Consider the following 19,924-nt stretch of genomic DNA (forward strand, 5'->3'; position numbering starts at 1 on the left):
AGATGTAATTCAAATAAATACGTCCCATTAAATCCAATCCGGGCCTGTGTTGGTGTAATGAAATCAGGCGCTGCTCCCTTTATATGCATCAGTGACTTTAGCAATAGAATTAGCAAATGTTAATACAACACTGAATATTAAAATGTCTTTCGCCCAAATTCAAACTGTAAAGATTGATTCAAATCTCCCACTAATGTCTGTGCCCCATTATTGCTAAATGATATCAAAGGTTCCCAAACACTTTACACCTACAGTATATATCCATACATGTTCTAGCATGCACTGCAGTGATGAATACAAGTTAGTTCAGAATTATTTTTAAAAGCAATTTTCCAAATGTGTTTCTCCACGGCTGAGGATGGAATATATTTTAGAAGTCACTTGCCATTACATAACATGTTTATTGATTCATGTCTACAGATGCCTGAACAGCCTGTATATAGATGCAACAGGTACACAACAGAGATACTGTATGTATCTATGTATAGAACATGTTCCTTTTGAATCAGATTAAAGTGAAATGTAATTTGTTTATGGGCACAAACATTTTCTACATATCATATAGACAGTAGCCTACCTTAGTGTTCAGCTATGAATTCATTTGTAATGCTGGAGAGACGGTAATTTACAACTAACACAACAATATCACAACACATTGAAGCAAGCGAGGCAGCTACATCGGCTGTGAAGAAACTTTATTCAATATAGCTGCAAGTTTCATGTGTTGGCTATATTCCATCATACTTTCAGAATTAGCTGAGGGCCAATTAAAAATGGACAACAGAACGCAGTTGGCCCCCAGGCCGTGGTTTGGACACCCCTGGATAATACATGAATTAAAGCACGCACAGTATTGTTTAGTAAACCAAGTGTCTTAAAGATGCATAAAGGAAGGTATTTAAAATAAAGAACCGTGTAAGTTGCCTAAATGAAAACCAAAAGGAAAATACGTTACATTATTATGATTTATCAATGTTTATTTAGAATGTATAGTCACGTTGTAATCCTGCTAGTAACCGCCATTAAAAAAGTACCAGTAATCTGATCACATTTTTTTTTAATGTAAGGGAATACAGTCCTGATTATGAAACCCTGTTACATGTCATCTGTTACTCCCCATACCGGGCTATCTGTGGAGTGCACATGAGAACAACGAGTGGATCAGTGAGAGTGCCCGGTACCGTGCAGTGGAAATGCGGCTTCAGATCCCCGTTTACTGCAGTCAGGGATGGCTGGCATCACACACTGAAGACTCGGCGTGTGCCTCTTTAGTGAGCATACCTTTCCCGCCTGACTATTGACGAGAATCAAAGACTTTCTCCAGCTCGGTAAGAAAGTCAATACAGCGTTTGACTTCCTGCGCAGAATATACGGGCCTCATTCCACGCTTTCACAATCCGGCCCTCTGTCTTTGTGACTCAGGGTTTGTTTGAAGGTCGGTTCTACTTCCCCTGCTTTTCTCTTCGCTCTTTTGTTGTATATTGTTTGATTCAGTTTTTGCTATTTAAGGCATTGACTTAACACGGCTGAGGGCTGAGTCAGCTCTGGGGCACGCTGACTCATGGTTGGGGAGCATTTGTTTAATATGCAAAGTTACCTCTTCAATAACTTTCAAATAAATGGGGGACTGTTACGTGCATATCCCACAGGAAGGCATGCAAGGCAACAGTTTATCTTATACAACAAAGTACATTTCAACCTTCATTTTCTTTCTTTTTGCTTGAACAGAGAAGCAAAGGTGTTTTAGGGTGCTGCATTTCCAATACCAGAGAGGATGGACACTAGCGTGCCTTTATAAACTACAATAACAAAGGCTGCAGGCCTTTAAGCTTCGGCCCGTACAAATTACTTACATTACGGGGTTTACTACTTGCTTCAAGGCCTCCACAGTAAGCACATGAAGATATAGCAATTGTTGATCAGCACTCTCCCTGATTTCTGAGTGGTTTAGTCACCTTTGTAAAACCTATGGTGTTGCTGGACCAAAATGGCCTCCATAGGAAATTAATGGGTTTTCCTAGATTGTGTTCATCCATCAGACAGTACACCCACAAATCAACAAAATATTAATGTTGGAAAGCATTTTCAGTGTCTCTTCTTTGATTGTTAGGATTTCAAATTGTATTGATGTCATTGTTAGCTAATGAATGTTTTAACGGTGAACAACCGCCATTTAGAAGACAAGCAGAGAAAACCAACGTGGGGACAAAAGCCAAAAGTTCCTGGGTTTTGGCTCAACACAATTCGCATCACATTCGCCATGAATGGTTTTGTGCACCAATAATAGCGACCATCTCCCTCACGCATGGCCATGGGTGAGGGAGATGAATATCTCCGCTGCTCTCTGTATTTTCACTAAGTTCATCCCCCTTCTCCGCCTCTTCCGCTTTTACCCTTACCTCCGCCGTTATTCCGCAGTTGCTTCCGGTTCAGAGGGTGATGGGAATAGACTCAAGTTCTCTTTGGTCCTTCTTCCGAAAAGACCAGGAAATGATGGACACACGGATGGTGTTAAAATCAATCAGCACACAATGACTCTAAATAATAATGATCATGCCATCAAAACGCAGATTCAAACTGAAGTAACCAGCCGGTTTTGAAAATGTAATAAGTAGATAGTACAGGTAATTGTGTTACTAATGTAAGAAGTAAAAGTAAAAAGTCGTCAGAAAAATAAGTAGTGGAATAAAGTACTGATACCAAAAAAAAGTACTTAAGAACAGTAACAAAGTATTTATACTCCACTACTTCCCACCTCTGGTTACTCATGTAAACCGGTATTCTGAGACATTGTTTACTGTTAAATCAGGGGTGTACAAACTACGGCCCGGGGGCCAAATGTGGCCCGCAGGCCATTTTGAATCGGCCCTCTGCAAATTCTAAAAGTATAATGCAATACGGCCCACCAATTGAACTTTTGCTTCTCTTATATTGTACTTCCCAAATATATATGTTCAAATATATTAATGAGCCCAATTTTCAAATACATTTAGTCATTTAGAATTTAAAACTGTTTCTAACAAATCTTAGTGGATAAAAAATATACCAATAACTTATTTCTATAACCAGCTTTAATGTAACCTTCATATTTACTCTTATTATCAGCAATCTGAGGCTTCTGTTTTAAGGAATGAGCTGCCAACAAACTAAATGAAACCCTCAAGAGAGACGAGATGTAGGCTGTTTTTTTCACACATTATTCAACTACATTTGATTTGTTTTGCTAACTTATAACTTAACTTATGAGGCAATGTTCACCTCTATAAGCAGCTTTTCATGTATTTTTCTGTATAAGGCCCTCGTGAAAAAAGTTTGGACACCCCGGTTTTAAAAGGTTTTCAATTCAGTTTTGATGATTAATGTTTTTCGTGTTAAAGTAAGACTAAACAGACCAGTTCAAACTGACCGGGAACACCAAGGTAAGCGGGGGAAACCAACATGACAAGAGGGTAACATTTCTCTCTGTTTCTTCTATTAATGCCACTTTTCCATCAGTAATATATAAAATGCATTTCTCAGTTATGTCCCTAGTTTACCAGTGACTCATGCTGTCTTTCCAATGTGTTTGTGTTGCTAAACCCAGGATTCATAACAATATACAGTCACACACAGTGTGAGTCAACAACCTTGCATATCTGAAACCAATACGTTAGGGACAGAGACTAATTGAGCATTATCTCCCACGGACCAAAGGCCAATGGCAGCATCCTTCAGGGCAAAGCTGCTAATGCTAAATACAATAGGATGACAACACGAAGCTAAGCTCGCCGTTTCCTATTAGCCACTGGATCAATTTTAGATGTTAAGCCTCAAGACCCCAGTACGACTCTGGCTGTGGCTCTCAATGATTCACGAGGCAGTGAGAAAATGGTATTTCATGGGTAAACAAAAATAAGCTGCAACAGATGGCATTATTCTTTCTCCCACTCCGACCTGCTGTCATTGTTAAAACGGCTCGGCTTCTGCTGAAATGGTGCCTGTCATTTGTCACACTCTCTCCAAGGTCAGAGTCCAGGCCGGGTAAGCTCACGGCTCTATAAATAGCCTGACTGCTCTGACAGGGCGCTTGTTGTCTGCGCTGGAAGGTTTCTGCACCAGGACTTTCCACAGTGAGCCGGTGAGGAATAGGCTTATTAGCAGGGGCTGGATGGAGATGGCAGGGGTCTTAATCAAACATCCAAAAGCAGCATTAGCATTCTAATGTTACATAGTGTCTTATCATGCTCCCTCTCTCAGATGCCAGAGTACAATGAGTTCATGGATGGGATAATGCAGAGAAAAGGGAAATAGAACCAGATTATTCAATTACTGTACCTAAGTAGAATTTCAAGATACTTTACTTTAGTAACTTTAAGTACATTTTGATGCTAATACTTGTCTACTTTTACTTGAGGAACATTTTGAATGCAGGAGTTTTATTCTTCATGTATATGTAGAGCAACATAAAAAGAGCGCTGTGTGTTATATGCTGTGTGTTATATGCTGTGTGTTATATGCTGTGTGTTATATGCTGTGTGTTATATGCTGTGTGTTGTATGCTGTGTGTTGTATGCTGTGTGTGAAGCTGTGTGTTGTATGTTGTGTGTTGTATGTTGTGTGTTGTATGTTGTGTGTGAAGCTGTGGCTTTATCTTAACAAAACATGTTTCTTTTGCCTCTATGGAGAGAAAGACGCAAGTGCTTTTCTGATTTGAAAGTGAATACATTTAAAATATATTTAGTGCTCTGATAAGTGAGTGCTCTCGTTAATAAATGTGTTCCTGATTTTGAATGATATTATATATAATGACTTATTAAGAGACTTTCAGCAATTCTCTGTATAATAGGACATTCAGTACCCCCATGCAGAATGATTGCAATGATCCTTTCTAATGATCAAATGTACCTAATGATTGGCTCCTTACACCCCTAAAGCCTAACCTGCGGAACTGTTTTTAAACACAGCGAAATAATCTATTTTTCCTGTAAACGGATAAATATATTTTCATAGTGCACAATATCACAGACATTCTAAAAAGCAGTTTAAGAAACAGGGTGCAGTTTTAATAATAGCAACACAGTACAATGCCAAATGCAGACTGATCCAAACAATACCGCCAATGCATTTTACTGTAAGTCAATATCCAGTACACTATAAGTTCCACTTTCAGTTAGAGCAAACCAGCAGGAGTGCTCTGCTGCACTTTCTCCCCGCTCTCATTAGGCGTCCTGAAATGATGGGAGCCATGGTTATTTTTTTACATGCAGTTGTTTTCTTCCCGTTTTGAAGGCTATTCTTGCTATTTCAAAGACAGATGATGTGATTATAGCAAATGGCCTCGGATGGCACACAGCTAAGCCACATGATTGCCAGGGGACTGCTTTGCAGCAATCAGAGGAGTTTTCTTTTCATCCTGTGCTTTGAACAACAAATGGCTTCCAGACATTGATTTTGGTGGAATAATCTCACCACAACTGACACTCTGTCAACTGAAATTGTAGGCAAATAACGTGATTTGAATTGTGCAATTAATTCTAAGCTCCTAAGAGCCACTTCACTGATTTTACACATAATTTTACTAGTGTGTGTGAATGTCCTCTGAGCAACCCTGATGCTGCTGTCATCACTCAGATATGCCCCTCAATACTTCCCTTACTACAAATGCATCCCTTTATTTTCTGTGGTCTCGTTGACCTGTTAAATAATTGATTGTATTAACTGAGTGTGATGGCATTTGTTCCACAGTGAGTCAGGTAGAATTACACTCTCGGTTTAATTAAAGCTTCTAATCGTTGTCTGGGCCAAATAAATAAATGATAACCAATTGAAATTCAATCAGGAATAACCTCATTTTTTGGTTTAAAGAGCATTTATTGAGATGTGTGCCATATGATAGTAATGTTAATTCGACCCATATCCTTATATTGTATATTTTAAGGGGGAAATGTGGTCATGAGTATACTGTAATAGGAACCCCCCCTCCCCCCCGGGTCTAGATACTGGAAGTGATGCTGGAGATCTGGATTTGATGAGGTGTGGTCTTTGGATTAGCTCTCCTGGGCACTGGACATGATGACTAGAGGTGGATTGGTGGAGGCAGCCTGCAGCAGAAACACCTGAAATCACAGCTTACTGCAGGAGAGAGTAGAACCATTTTAAAGCTTGACTGCAGCATGATGATTGGCTGCTGGAGATTGAGGTGAAATGTAATTGGTTAAAAGATGTGATGAGCTGCGGCATGAATTATGGTATATCCAATTTTCCTGTCTGAACTTGCGGTGACTTTCATCGAAACAGGAGGCAGGGGTTTTAAGATGTAGCATGTCTTGCTGTTCTGCCTGACACTCACACATACTGTCATCATGTGTTTTAGTTTGTGCTGTGCCTGTTTTGGCAGATTGCTTGGCCTCTGGTATTTCTGCTTGCAAGTTTCTTGAGAAACTGCTCATCCGAAAAATGTCACAATCGACACTGTGCTTCCTGGGGTCCTCAGGAAACACCCGACAAGAGTGAGTTCGATCGGATAAACGGGGGATGAGGAACTTGAAGGATAGACATCTATATGGACCGAGAGCCCTCCATTAGGTTAGATTGTGGTAACCCTCTGTGTTGAGGACATTGGCAGCGAAGTACAAACACACACACACTATAACAGGCACAGAGAAGGGAACATATGTTTTTATATGTTTCTTTTATTTCCAGAGCCTGTTTACTGTAAAGACCTGGGTTGCCGTCAAATTGTCAGTTTAGCTTAGGGATGTTCCTAACAGAGTGAAATGACCCGGAAGTACCTCAGTGGCCGCCATGATAAGAGCTGTTAGAATTCTCTAGATGATAGGAAAGGAGCTCTAAAACTTCCTCTATAACCTCCTTTAACTTAGGAAACACTTCTTTGCGAAACGAAAGGAGAAAATGCTGTCCCTCAATGCCTTTGTGGCAGCAACTTTTGACGTAAGACAACATTCGGTTTACATTAACCGAATGTTATGGTGCTTATTAGCAAGCAAGATGGCGCCGAGGATGGCTGCCGTGTCTCGAGCTCCTCAACAACTCCACATCTTAGTGTTTTTATTGTTTTACTTTGTTGGTTGTTTTTAACTTTTTTTGCAACATGCAAACCGCCCAAGCGAGCCCTATCATCCAATATGATCGAGAACAACTTTTACACATCAGGTCGCTGGTGGACAGCAATAATCCACGACGACCTGCAAACAATGGAGAGTCTCCGTGTTTACCTGCTGGAGCTCTACCTGTGGAGCGCAGGAGGAAGAGACCACGAGGTTCCCGGGCCGGGGTCCTGGTCAGGCTGAGGAAACGTGAAAACAGGCCTCCTCTACCGAGTTTACTTCTGGCAAATGTCCAATCCCTGGATAATAAGCTGGACGAACTCCGTAGCAGGGTGGCATTTCAACGGGACATTAAGACCTGTAATGTTTTGGTTTTCACGGAGACTTGGCTCGACCCCACGATACCGGACGCCGCCATTGCTCCACACGGATTCTCCATTCATCGCCAGGACCGGACAATAAACTCAGGGAAGAGCAAGGGAGGAGGTGTCTGCTTCATGATCAACAACAACTGGTGCTCAGATGTGGAGATCATTTCTTCGGACTGTTCTCCCAGCCTAGAGCACATCATGATCGGATGCCGGCCTTTTTATCTGCCGAGGGAGTTCACATCTGTTGTTCTAACAGCAGTGTATGTTCCGCCGCACGCTGACAACAACACAGCGCTGGAGGAGCTGTATGGGATTATCGACAGGACAGAGACTTCTCGGCCAGAGGCCGCATTTATTGTGGCCGGGGATTTTAACAGTGCCAACATGAAGAAAGTCCTGCCGAAATACTATCAGCACGTCAGCTGCCCCACGCGCGGTGGAAATACACTGGACCATGTTTACACTCCTTTCCGGCATGGATATAAAGCCCTCCCCCGCCCCCCCTTCGGCAAGTCAGACCACATATCTCTTCTTCTGCTCCCTGTTTACCGGCAGAGACTGAAGAGGGACCGACCTGTGACAAGGACAGTGCAGCGTTGGTCCGAGCAGTCTGACTCTGCTCTCCGCCACTGCTTTGGCATCACGGAGTGGTGTGTGTTTGAGGAGGACGATATAAACACACACACTGACGCGGTCATTTGCTACATCGGCAAATGCATCGATGACGTCGTGCCGCGGATTACTGTACGGACATTCCCAAATGAGAAGCCCTGGATAAACGGCGAGGTCCGAGCTAAACTTAAAGCACGGGCCATCGCGCACAGCGGCGGTGATTTGGATGAGTACAGGAATTCCAGGTATGCACTCCGGAGAGCTATTAGCAGTGCGAAAAGACAATACAGGGACAAGGTGGAGTCGTACTACAAGGGCTCCAACGCCAGAAATATGTGGTCTGGACTAAAAACAATAACAGACTACAAAAGGACAACGAGTGGTGCTGAGGAAGTGTCTGCATCTCTCCCAGATGAACTGAACACATTTTATGCACGCTTTGAGAAGCCCCCGGCTGTGGAGGCACCAAAGGCCCAGGATCCCTGCTCACTGGTTTTAACCAGTGCAGATGTGTGTAGATCTCTGAAAAGAATCAACGCACACAGGGCTCCAGGACCTGATGGCATCCCTGGCCGTGCTCTCAAGGTGTGTGCAGTTCAGCTGGCAGATGTGTTCACAGACATTTTCAATAGGTCACTGCTCCAGTCTGTAGTCCCCACATGTTTTAAAGAGTCCATCATTGTCCCTGTCCCCAAAAAGACAAAACCCATCTGCCTCAATGACTACCGCCCAGTTGCACTCACCTCCATCATCATGAAGTGCTTTGAGCGGTTAGTCAAAACTTTTATCACCTCCACCCTCCCTGACTCACTGGACCCCCTGCAGTTTGCCTACAGAGCAAACAGGTCCACGGATGATGCCATCTCCCTCACCCTCCACACTGCCCTCTCCCACCTGGACCAGAGGAACACTTATGTGAGAATGCTGTTCATTGACTACAGTTCAGCATTCAACACCATTGTGCCCTCCAAGCTCATCATTAAGCTCAGGGACCTTGGGCTCAACAGCGCCCTCTGTGACTGGATCATGAGCTTCCTGACGGGCAGATCCCAGGCAGTGCGGATGGGGAACATCACATCCTCCACCTTGACCCTCAACACCGGAGCCCCTCAGGGTTGTGTGCTCAGCCCTCTCCTCTACTCCCTGTTCACGCACGACTGCGTGGCCACACACAGCTCCAACACCATCATCAAGTTTGCTGACGACACGACCGTCATCGGCCTGATCACAGACGGCGACGAGACGGCGTACAGAGAGGAGGTCAGAGCCCTGACATCTTGGTGCCAGGACAACAACCTCCATCTCAACGTCAGCAAAACAAAGGAGCTGATTGTGGACTACAGGAAGAGGCAGAGAGAAGCACACACACCCATCACCATCGACGGGACTCCTGTGGAGAGAGTCAGCAGCTTCAGGTTCCTCGGGGTTAACATCAGTGAGGACCTGACATGGACACATCACACCAGGGTCATATCCAGGACAGCTCGACAGCGGCTCTTCTTCCTCCGCAGGCTGCGGAAGTTCAACATGGACTCCAGGATACTCTGCAACTTCTACAGGTGCACCATCGAGAGTATCCTGACTGGCTGCATCACCGCCTGGTATGGCAGTTGCACCGCCCTCAACCGTAAGACTCTACAGAGGGTGGTGAAAACTGCTCAGCACATCACCAGGACAGAGCTGCCATCCATGGAGGACCTCTACACCCAGCGGTGTAGGAAGAAGGCCGGTAGGATATTAAAGGACCCCCATCACCCCAGCAACAATCTGTTCTGTCTGCTGCCGTCTGGCAGACGGTACCGCAGCATCCGGACCAAGACCACCAGACTCAGAGACAGTTTTATACCACAGGCTATAAGACTACTGAACTCCTGAGCTGTGTGAATGTCTACTCACATCTGTTTATAGTACACACATACATACATATATATATATATATATTATACACATCTGCCATACATATCTGTTTATAGTACACATATCTATATATTATACATATCTGCCATACACATCTGTTATACATAATATATGCATCTGTCCATACCTCCTCATTCAACAGTGTAAAGTATTTAAATACTCTCAAAGTATTCCACATATGTATATATTTCACATCCTCAAATCTGTATTGTTGTTATTGTAAATATTCTTCTCTCTTTTTCACTATTTTATTTATCTTTTGCACCATGTATGTTGAGTTGTTGGAGGAGCATGCGACATAAGATTTTCATTGCCAACATATACGCTGTATCTGCTGTGCATATGACCAATAAAACCTTGAAACCTTGAAACCTTGAAACCTTGAAACCTTGAAACCTTATTAAGCAATTTAAAACTCATGCTTTAATTTGCCAAAGTGCTTTGTTTTGAACGTTCAACACTAATTTCTAATAATTAATCAAAAGGCGAAATATGAACATTACTTTTTTACTGAAATTATCACATAGAGTCAACATTTCACAGTATTTGTCACAGGGGTGAGGAGTTTCACTTTCCTTTTTCATTTCCATACAATTCCAACCTAATATGATCATGGCAGATTTTAACAGCAGTGCTCATGAAATGAATAAAGCTGAAACACTGTACATGTCTTAAAAGCAGGTTAACGATAGCCCCGTATAAATAACCTCTCCCTATTTCCCGTAGACTTCACATTTACGGAAGTCACAGCGATCTCTCTGCCTCATAGGAAAGCTGTGATTTGGTTATTTCATCTTTCTATCCATCATTGAGGTCCCTCGTCTATCACCGTGCTACACTAATCCAAGCACCTTTCAAATTGCACCTTGATAACATGTTTTGAAGAGGTTCTATATATCTGTCTGCATCCAAAGGCAACTTTCTAATGTTAACAACATCTTCAATGTTCTTACCTAATTGATATACAGCAGTGGTAACCAACCTTTTCAAGCCCAAGATCACTTTTTATTCCAAATTGTAAACTGAGATCTACCAATCTGATATCTTCCAAAAACCCACTTAGGAGTAAGACTGTTCATCTCATATTTATTTTTGCAATCAATTTCTGTTACAACAGGCTGAATGTACGTGCATACATACACACAAAGAAAAACACAGTTATGCACAGTTATCTGTTCAATGCACAATATTCATATTTACGGAAGGCATATCTGTTCAATACAAACTATCCATATTTACAGTATCTGTTCAATGCACAATATTTAGTTTCTCAGTTCAATTAATAATATTCACATTTACAGATCTACAGTTCAATGCACACAATCCATATTAAGTTTCTCTGTTCAATGCACAATATCTGTCAATGCTCAAGTTGCTCTATCAGCCTGACTTTAATGAGACTGCTGTGACTGCACATTATCTGTAAGTCTTTTGAAATCTGGTTGATAGTTAGTGATTGCCAGTCTGAGGCAGTCAGTAAGGTGTGCGTCAGTCATACGAGTTCTATACTTGGATTTTATTATTTTCATTTGTGAAAAGGCCATTTCACATAAGTATGTGGAGCCAAAGTAGGGCTTCAGTTTAAGCGTGCATGACACAATCAGTGGATACCTCTCTCTACTCACGAGAGACCAAAAGTCCTGGTCTCTTGCTCTGGCCTTCAATTCAATGTGGCTTTGCATTCCAATAATCTCCATGTCAACGCCCATAGGTAATGTAAACACCTCCTGCATTTTAACTGACAGCTGTTCAATGTCAATGCTGAGGAAAGGGTTTGATACAAAACCAACTACTTGCCCCATGTCTTGTACCTCCACAAATCGAGCGCCAAATTCTGATGTCAGTTTGTTCAAATGGGCGCAGAATTGTTCAGGATGAAAAGCGGTTTTGTCCGTGAGGTTTTGTGACACCTTTTCAAGAATTGGGAAGTGTGTCAGCCTCGCCTGTCTTAACTGAGTGGTCCACAAACTGAGCTTCACTTTGAATGCCTCCACTGCGCTAATCATGTGACCAAGCTCTCGATCTTTCCCTTGCAATTTTCGGTTAACGTCATTGAGTTTTGCGGTCAGATCGGTAAGGAACCCCAAGTCCAATAACCAAGTATCGTCGGACAGCTGCTCATACTCCTGTTCCTCGACTTCAGAAAACTGAGGATCTCTGGCAGCAAATCCAGGAAATGCTGGAGCACCTTGCCCCGACTGAGCCACCTTACATCTGCGTGAAGGATCAAATCTCCATATGCAGTGTCGAGTTCGTCCAATAAAGACTTAAATAGATGGTGCTGAAACGCTTTGGTGCGAATTGAATTGACTATTTTAACAACAACATTCATTATATGTGACATGTCAATTGCTTTAGCTGCTAATGCCTGTTGATGTATCACACAGTGATAGTTTACAAATGGTGGAAAGTCTGGGTCTTTTCTGCACAACGTGACGAATCCTGAACGAACACCGATCATCGCCGGGCCCCATCGGTTGTGAAGCATACTATTTTATGAATGGGAATCTTGTACTCAAGAACAAAGTCCTTGAATGCCTTGTACACGTCCTCACCCCTGGTTCTTTCTTTCAATGGGATAAGGGCCAGAAAGTCCTCCTTGACAGTAAAATCCGTGAAAACCATTCGGACAAACACACTTAGCTGGGCTGTGTCTGTGGCGTCGGTAGACTCGTCAAATTGAATTGAAAAGTATTCAGAGAAAGAAAAGTCTTTCAATACTTGCTGGGATACATCTTCGGACAATGACTCGACTCGTCTGGCTGCAGTTGGTGCACCAAGTGGTACACTTCTTATCCTTGCTTTTATGTCTCCTTTGTTTTTAAAATCAGCAAACAAGACGTCAGCTGTAAGGCTCATTGCTTCTTTGATCAACTCACCAAGGGTAAATGTTTTTTTGTCCTTAGCCAAAATATGACTAACTGGGAAGGACATTTCTGTAGCTGCCTTGCTCTTTGCTGTAGGCACGATGAAAAACGACTGCTGTGCTTTTTTCAGTTCATCAATTATTTTTGATCTTAATGCGCTCTTGAGTGGATATGATGGTTGCCACGTTTTGGCAAGGCTACCTGTTGGCATATGAGGCATATAGTCTTCTCTTTTACTGATGTGAAAAGAAATTCATGCTCCCATTCCAGGTGGAACTAATACGTTTTTGATTTCTTTTTTGCCGGACCCTCAGCCATATCGATTTTAACTGTTAGTTAAGGTTGGCAGAACTTGGCACAGTTTAAAGTTACTACTTCCTCAAGATGTCCGTCAGGATACGATTTGTTTTAACCCCGCCCACAATTGCATGCAGCCTCAGCATAGACCTCAGCATATCAAATAACCAATTTGAGTTTGTAAAATGAGCTATGCGTGATTCAAATCAACAAGCCAGAGCTAGGTCTAAAAAACTTGTTAAAACAACCAACCAACCAATGAACATTTATTTTTTTTAGAAAATGTGAAAATGCTAGGGATCGACAGTGAAGGCTTTGAAGATCGACCAGTCGATCGCGATCGACCTGTTAGTTACCCCTGATATACAGTCATATGATCCTAATTACAATAATACTCGGTTTATATTTTTGTAAATATGATAATATTTCTAAAACACAGTGTATTTAAGCTCCGATTCTTAAAACAACTTTTTTTAAATGTGGGCTGGCTGGCGGTCTAGCTTAGGGCCAATAGGAGACCTCAGCGCACTCTGTCCCCTCCTCTTCATTAGCATTCAGTGCAACTAGTTAACTAGGGTGCATTTGGGATCCACTAGTACTCCTAGTAAACATGTTAAGCCTCACTAGTTAACTAGTTGAATTTAAATGTATATCTCACTAGTTAACTAGTAAGGGCACAAGGTTCACTAGATAACTAGTAGACATTTTGAGCCATCACTAGTTAACTAGTAAGGTCAAAAGAGCCGTCAAATAGTTAACTAGTGAACCTTTTGCCTTTACTAGTTAACTACTGAGTGATTTTGGGTGTTACTAGTTAACTCGTGCACAAAAATGCCTGCCACTAGTTAACTAGTAAGGGCACAAGGTTCACTAGATAACTAGTAGACATTTTGAGCCATCACTAGTTAACTAGTAAGGTCAAAAGAGCTGTCAAATAGTTAACTAGTGAACTTTTTGCCTTTACTAGTTAACTACTGAGTGATTTTGGGTGTTACTAGTTAACTAGTGCAGAAAAATGCCTGCCACTAGTTAACTAGTTCGCTCATTTTCCACTTCTTTTTTGTAACTAGTTAACATGTCAGAGTTTTTGCAGCACATTAGTTAACTAGTAAGACTTTTAGCGTCACTAGTACGGTCAGAAGGCCACTAGTTCATCAAAAAGCTTACACGTTGGGACTTGAGTGCTACTAGTGCCGCTCCTGGCGTCACTTGTAAGGCTTATGTAGGCACTAGTCGGACAAAAGTGCCACTAGTTGCTGAAAAATAATGACTAGTAAAATGTTTCTTTCAACTAGTAAAACAAAGTTCCAAACTAGTGTGACCAAATATCTAACAAGTGCTGCCAAAGAGCTAACTAGTGTAGGCAACTGCCGTCTGATATCAAGGATATGGAATAAATACTCAAACGGCTTGCCATACTTTCTTAGCCTCTTTGCTTCAGGGCTAGTAACACCATCGTTGATCCATTCTTCTGCAAGGTGTCAACCTGGTTCCTTTTCTGAGAGTAGCAACATTTTTGCTTTTCTACACACTAAACACCCTAATTTTCCTGCCTTAATGTCAAGCCAAGGGTTGCAGTCTTCCCATTCGCCCACCTGCTTCGTTGTCCAAGTTGACCAACCAGCCGGCAAGTCCCTTGTGCTAGAAAGTTTTTTTTCGACAAAATTTAAGACCCCCTTCAAATTTTGCTTTTGAGGCTTTCACTAGGTCTCATGGGTTAATCAAGGGGGTCGAGCCCCCCCGACTCGGGATATCTCTAGCTCATTACACAGTCTCAAATTCTGTTTTAATTAAATGAATAGGTTTAGGGGAAGAAGGAGAATATAAACAGTTTTAAGGCCGCTCGGTCCAGCCTACCCGATCTACGTCGACCGGGTCCTCCGGAGCATGCGGCTGTTGAATTGAGACAAGGCTTTCCTGTACAGAGATCTGTAGTTCCCCCACAGCAGACACACATTAATGACATCATAAATATGTGGGATAGTGTCAGTGTAGTCGGAGTCTCTTGAAGACCGGTCGTCTTTTCCTAAGTCCCTTTGAATTCTCCTACCCACTATTCCTTAACCCTTTGATGTTTCACACAGAAGTCAAGGAACAGAGCATAGGAGAAGACAATAGGAGCTGATTTTTGGACAATACCACCGTACCCCCAGTGTGGAACCAGGAAGCTTATAGTGAAACTGACCAAGATGAATAACATAGCATCTAAACATATAGAAGGTGTTGCAGTGTGATTTAAATGGCTGCCTACAGAGATGAAAGAAATACATTGTTTTTTATTAATCCCCGAGGGGAAATTCAATGCATTCCTCACTCTGTTAGTATTTACATTACACATAGGTCAAAATACACACATGAACCCATGCACAAACATGATCTATTCACATGCATCAGCAGAGTAGTGTCAGCCAAAAACAATTCTTTTGAAGAACAGTTTGAGCAAAAAGTATATCAATCATTACCAATCACACGGTTCCTGGTAAGAAGACCACCAAGCATTCTGCTCAATATGTACATACATACATATTAAGTTAAACCTATTACACCTAATATTATTGCTTTCAACTAACTCAATACAGTTATGTGAAATTTCTGGACATAATATATGTAATTAAAGTCAACATTTCAGTTTTTTTAAATGTAGTTTCCACCTATGATTTGTGCTTGGTTAAGTCAGTAAGTTTGCTCACTCTGCTTAAGAGTGTGGTGTACTGTAAGCAGCAGGAGTCTCTTTAACGCTTACTCTGACATTTTCCTCTGACATTTAGACACAAATGTCAGATATTTCAATTGTTAGGCAATCACCTTGTACATTATGTGACATGGCATCCTGAGTACTTCAGTCTAGTTCAGCTTATAGTAGACAGACAGTGATATGCTGACAGCTGCTACATTTATACATGGCAGAGCATGTAACCATTACATGACTGTCAGACTCCTGCTGTGATTCTGAATATAGGAGCTGTACAGGAGAGAGCGTATGCCTTTGGGATTTTACTTACTTTCAGACACAGACGCAGAAATGATAGGGGCAGACCATTGGTGGAATGTAATAAAGTACATTTAATCAAGTACCGTACTTAAGTAGCATTCTGAGGTACACTATATAGACAAAAGTATTGGAGCACTCCTCTTAATGATTGAATTCAGGTGTATTTCCAGTGAAGGGGATTGTTAATGCTTCATCTTACCGAGTCATTCTGGACTATTCTATGCTTCCATCTCTGTGAAAACAGTTTGAGGAAGGCCCGTTTCTGTTCCAGCATGACAGTGCCCTAGTGCACAATGCAAGGTCCATAAAGGCATGGCTGGATGAGTTTGGTGTGGAAGAACTGGACTGGCCCCCACAGAGCCCTGACCTCAGCCCCACTGAACACCTTTGGGATGAACTAGAATGGAGAGCCAGGCCCTCTCGTCCAACATCAGTGTCTGTCCTCACAAATGCTCTTCTGGATGAATGGGCAGAAGTTCCCACAGACACACTCCAACATCTTGTAGAAAGCCTTCCCAGAAGAGTGGAAGCTGTCACAGCTGCAAAGGGGGGACCCACTTCAGATTAATGCCTAAGAATTTGGAATGGGATGTCATAAAAGCTCCTGTAGGTTTAATATGTAGGTGTCCCAATACTTGTGTCTATTTAATGTATTTGTACTTCAGTTGAGTATTTATATTTTGTCCACAACTATTATGGAAGCCAGTATTGTTCTTTTTACTCCACTATATTCATCTGACAGCTTAAATCACTTATTATTAGCTAATACAGAATATAGTTAAACATTCTTAGAAATAAACTATGACACACTATTATAGGTTTACATATCCAGCAGCAGTGAATTAAATATATATGATTCTGAAAAGAACTCATACCCAATGAGTATACTTTTTCTTAAAAATTATATTTTCGATGGCATCAGTAAGATTTTGAATGCAGTATTTTTACGTGTAACAGTATTTTCCCATTCTAGTATTTGTATTTTATTCAAGCCATGAATCTGAGTACTTCTTCCACCTCTTGCGCAGACTTCCTCGTCCTTACTGCCCAGCCTGTGAGATCATTTATAACTCCAAGATTCACTTTGTACCCTGCATTATTGTCTATTTTACTCTAATGGGATAGTAATTCACAAAATGAACATCATGGTGTTTTAAAGAAGACTTGAAACAATGATTGAGAACATAAACTTATGAGGAAATTAAATGTATAAATCAAGTGAGTAGTAGTGTCAATTTTTCATAGACTTTTATACAACCAGCCTTCTTTTTTTGGAATCTCCCTCTGCTGGATATTATAAACAATGCAGGTTTGAGGCACTTCCACACCGGTCAACTTCGATGATTTGATGATGATTTGGAAGTCCCCAGTCTGTCCCTTATCTACAAAGACACACACTATATTTCCTCCAATGATTGTCCAATGATCGTGATAAATAATGTCTCATCTCTTCTTGTAGGTTTGTCAGGGCTATTCCTAAAAATGTAAATTGGGAATCTCAGCGGTTAAAAATTCACTTAGTGGTTCCTTCATTGCTCATAATTGAGTTAATAAACCTGGGACGATTATTCAAAAGTGGATAAAATGGGAAATTGTGGGATAGCTGAGATGGAGAGAAAGTGAAAAAGAGTGGGAGAAAGAATGTCATGCATGGAGGAACAAGGGCAGTTTGGAGTGTCCGTCACTTTTCAAGGACACGTCCGCCTTTCTGTATTAATGAAATGAGCAGCGGTCCAAGTCCTGATAATAGAGTGGTCTTATGAATCCGGGGGGGGGGGGGGGGGGGGGGGGGGGCGGCTCTTCATGGCTCGGCTCTTCATGATATGTGAGAAAAACGTTATGTACTTCAGTCAGGTCATCAGTCAGCATGTTGTCTGTTTGTAAAGTAACTAATTACATTTACTCAAGTACTATACTTAAGTACAATTTGATACTTGTACAATTGTATGCTACTTGGTATCTCTAATTCAGAGGTAAATAGTGTACTTTTGCTCCACTACATGTATTTAATCCCTTTATTAACTTTCAGATCTGGATTATTGATGGTAAATATAATCAGCCCTTAAATCAGACTTTAGTTCACCTGCAGTAAATCCAGCAGCTACCCTGCAGTATACAAAGCCATTCAAACTAGCTGCACCTTTACCAGCTCTGAGAACACTTTAATGATCAATCATTATAAAACATATCAGAGATATTATTCTGAAATGGACCAATCAAACAATGACTACTTTTACTATCGCTACTTTAAGAACATTTAGATGAGAGTACTTTCTACTTTCACTGGAGGAACATTTAGAATGCAGGACTTTTAGTGTGACAGAGTATTCCTACACTCTGGTACTTCTACTTTTACTGAAGTACAAGATCTGAGTACTTCTACTTTTACTCAAGTACAAGATCTCAGTTCTTCCTCAACATCTGGTTATAGTGACACAGTAACTCTAAACCATTTTGTCAAGTACCAAGAAAATGGATTTCAGAGAAAGTCTGAGACGGAAGCTTCTTTCTAAAAGCTGAACCCCACTCTAATTGGTAATCATTTTATTTCACCTTCCCCCCAGCTAATCAAGATGCAGTCGCGGGCTGGTGGTCAGTGATCACTATATTTCTCCTGCAGGGTTTTGTGGGTAATTGACGCCAGGAGTGGCTGCGGTGAGAAGAAATGTATAGGGTGTGAGACTTAATTCCTCTTATCAGGGGCAGCAGATGTGGTAGGGAGAGGCGGTTGAAGGCCGTCTAATACCAGGACTCAGAGATGGAGTTGCAGGCCAGAGCTGCAAAAACTCTCCTGGATAGCTTTTCCACTGAAGATAATATCTCCCTGAACTCTGCAGCCACTCCAATTGCTCCAACCAATGTCTCTGCAGCCATTTTGAGAGACTGAGCCGGGAATGCAAATGTTTGCTTATCTGCCAAACAAATAACTGGGAGTGTTTGTTTTCATAGGTCAGAGTGTGACAATGGAAAGGTTGACCAAGCAATGATTGAACCATGCACATTCTGTTGAATTGAATATGTTCTGGCCATCAGTGTGGCTCATGCACAGCCATTCATTCCTTCACCATGAAGGGGGGTCGGATGGAAGGTCTCAATGTGACCCGCGTTATTATGTACAGTAGGCAGCACCACTGTGACTACAACCTGCAGTCAGTTATTTATTTAGTATTATTTTTTATTCTGTGCAATAACCATAATCATTTTCACATGCAAAACATATTTGTTATAGTATCTCAAACCTTAATATGTTCTCTTTAAATGCTGCTACTCATTTTTTGCCATGGATTAAGAGTAACTTCTCTCTTTTTATTAAGTATTTTATACTGATGTGTGTGTTTTCTAGATAGTTATCTGCTATGTCACTTTTGCTGTAAATATCCCCACTGCCAGACTGATAAAGGACTGCTGAAGCTTTGATCAGCTGGGGAGGTCTTTACTTTAAACAGCTGGATATGTATTTCCTGTTCTACTCTTACCTATCTCTCTCTCTCTCTCTTTCTTCAGGACCTGGGTGGGGGGAGTCCTCCTCAGAGGAACTGGAAAGGCATTGCCATCGCCCTGCTGGTCATCCTGGTGGTCTGCTCTCTCATCACCATGTCCGTCATCCTCCTCACACCAGGTAACTCAGCTCGGAATGTCCTGCTCTGGTTCAAGAATCCCGTTAACATCAGTGTTTACATGTTTCTGTAGCTTCATCTCAATCGTCCAAAACTGTAAAAAGGTTCATTCTTTCATTCCAAAATGTGTAGACATTAAGGCATTAAAGCTGTGCGGTTATATTTCCTACAATAATTATAGATAACTGTGTGATTTAAAAGCTGT

At 41.6% G+C, this 19,924-nt stretch overlaps 1 protein-coding gene across 4 annotated transcripts in view; it reads left to right on the forward strand.

Moving 5' to 3' along the window:
* LOC134867715 (inactive dipeptidyl peptidase 10-like) overlaps window positions 1–19,924 on the forward strand; it is a 679,335-nt gene that overhangs the window by 160,281 nt on the left and 499,130 nt on the right. For all 4 annotated transcript variants that reach the window (XR_010166171.1, XR_010166173.1, XR_010166172.1 and 1 more), the window contains exon 2: window positions 19,607–19,721. Coding sequence is in view for 1 of the 4 variants with exons in the window: in XM_063888497.1 (XP_063744567.1) it covers window positions 19,607–19,721 (115 nt within the window). In the remaining 3 variants the exon portion in view is untranslated. The remainder of the gene's footprint in view (window positions 1–19,606; window positions 19,722–19,924) is intronic.

This window comes from Eleginops maclovinus, chromosome 7, assembly GCF_036324505.1.
Source record: "Eleginops maclovinus isolate JMC-PN-2008 ecotype Puerto Natales chromosome 7, JC_Emac_rtc_rv5, whole genome shotgun sequence".
In the NCBI taxonomy this organism is placed as follows: domain Eukaryota; kingdom Metazoa; phylum Chordata; class Actinopteri; order Perciformes; family Eleginopidae; genus Eleginops; species Eleginops maclovinus.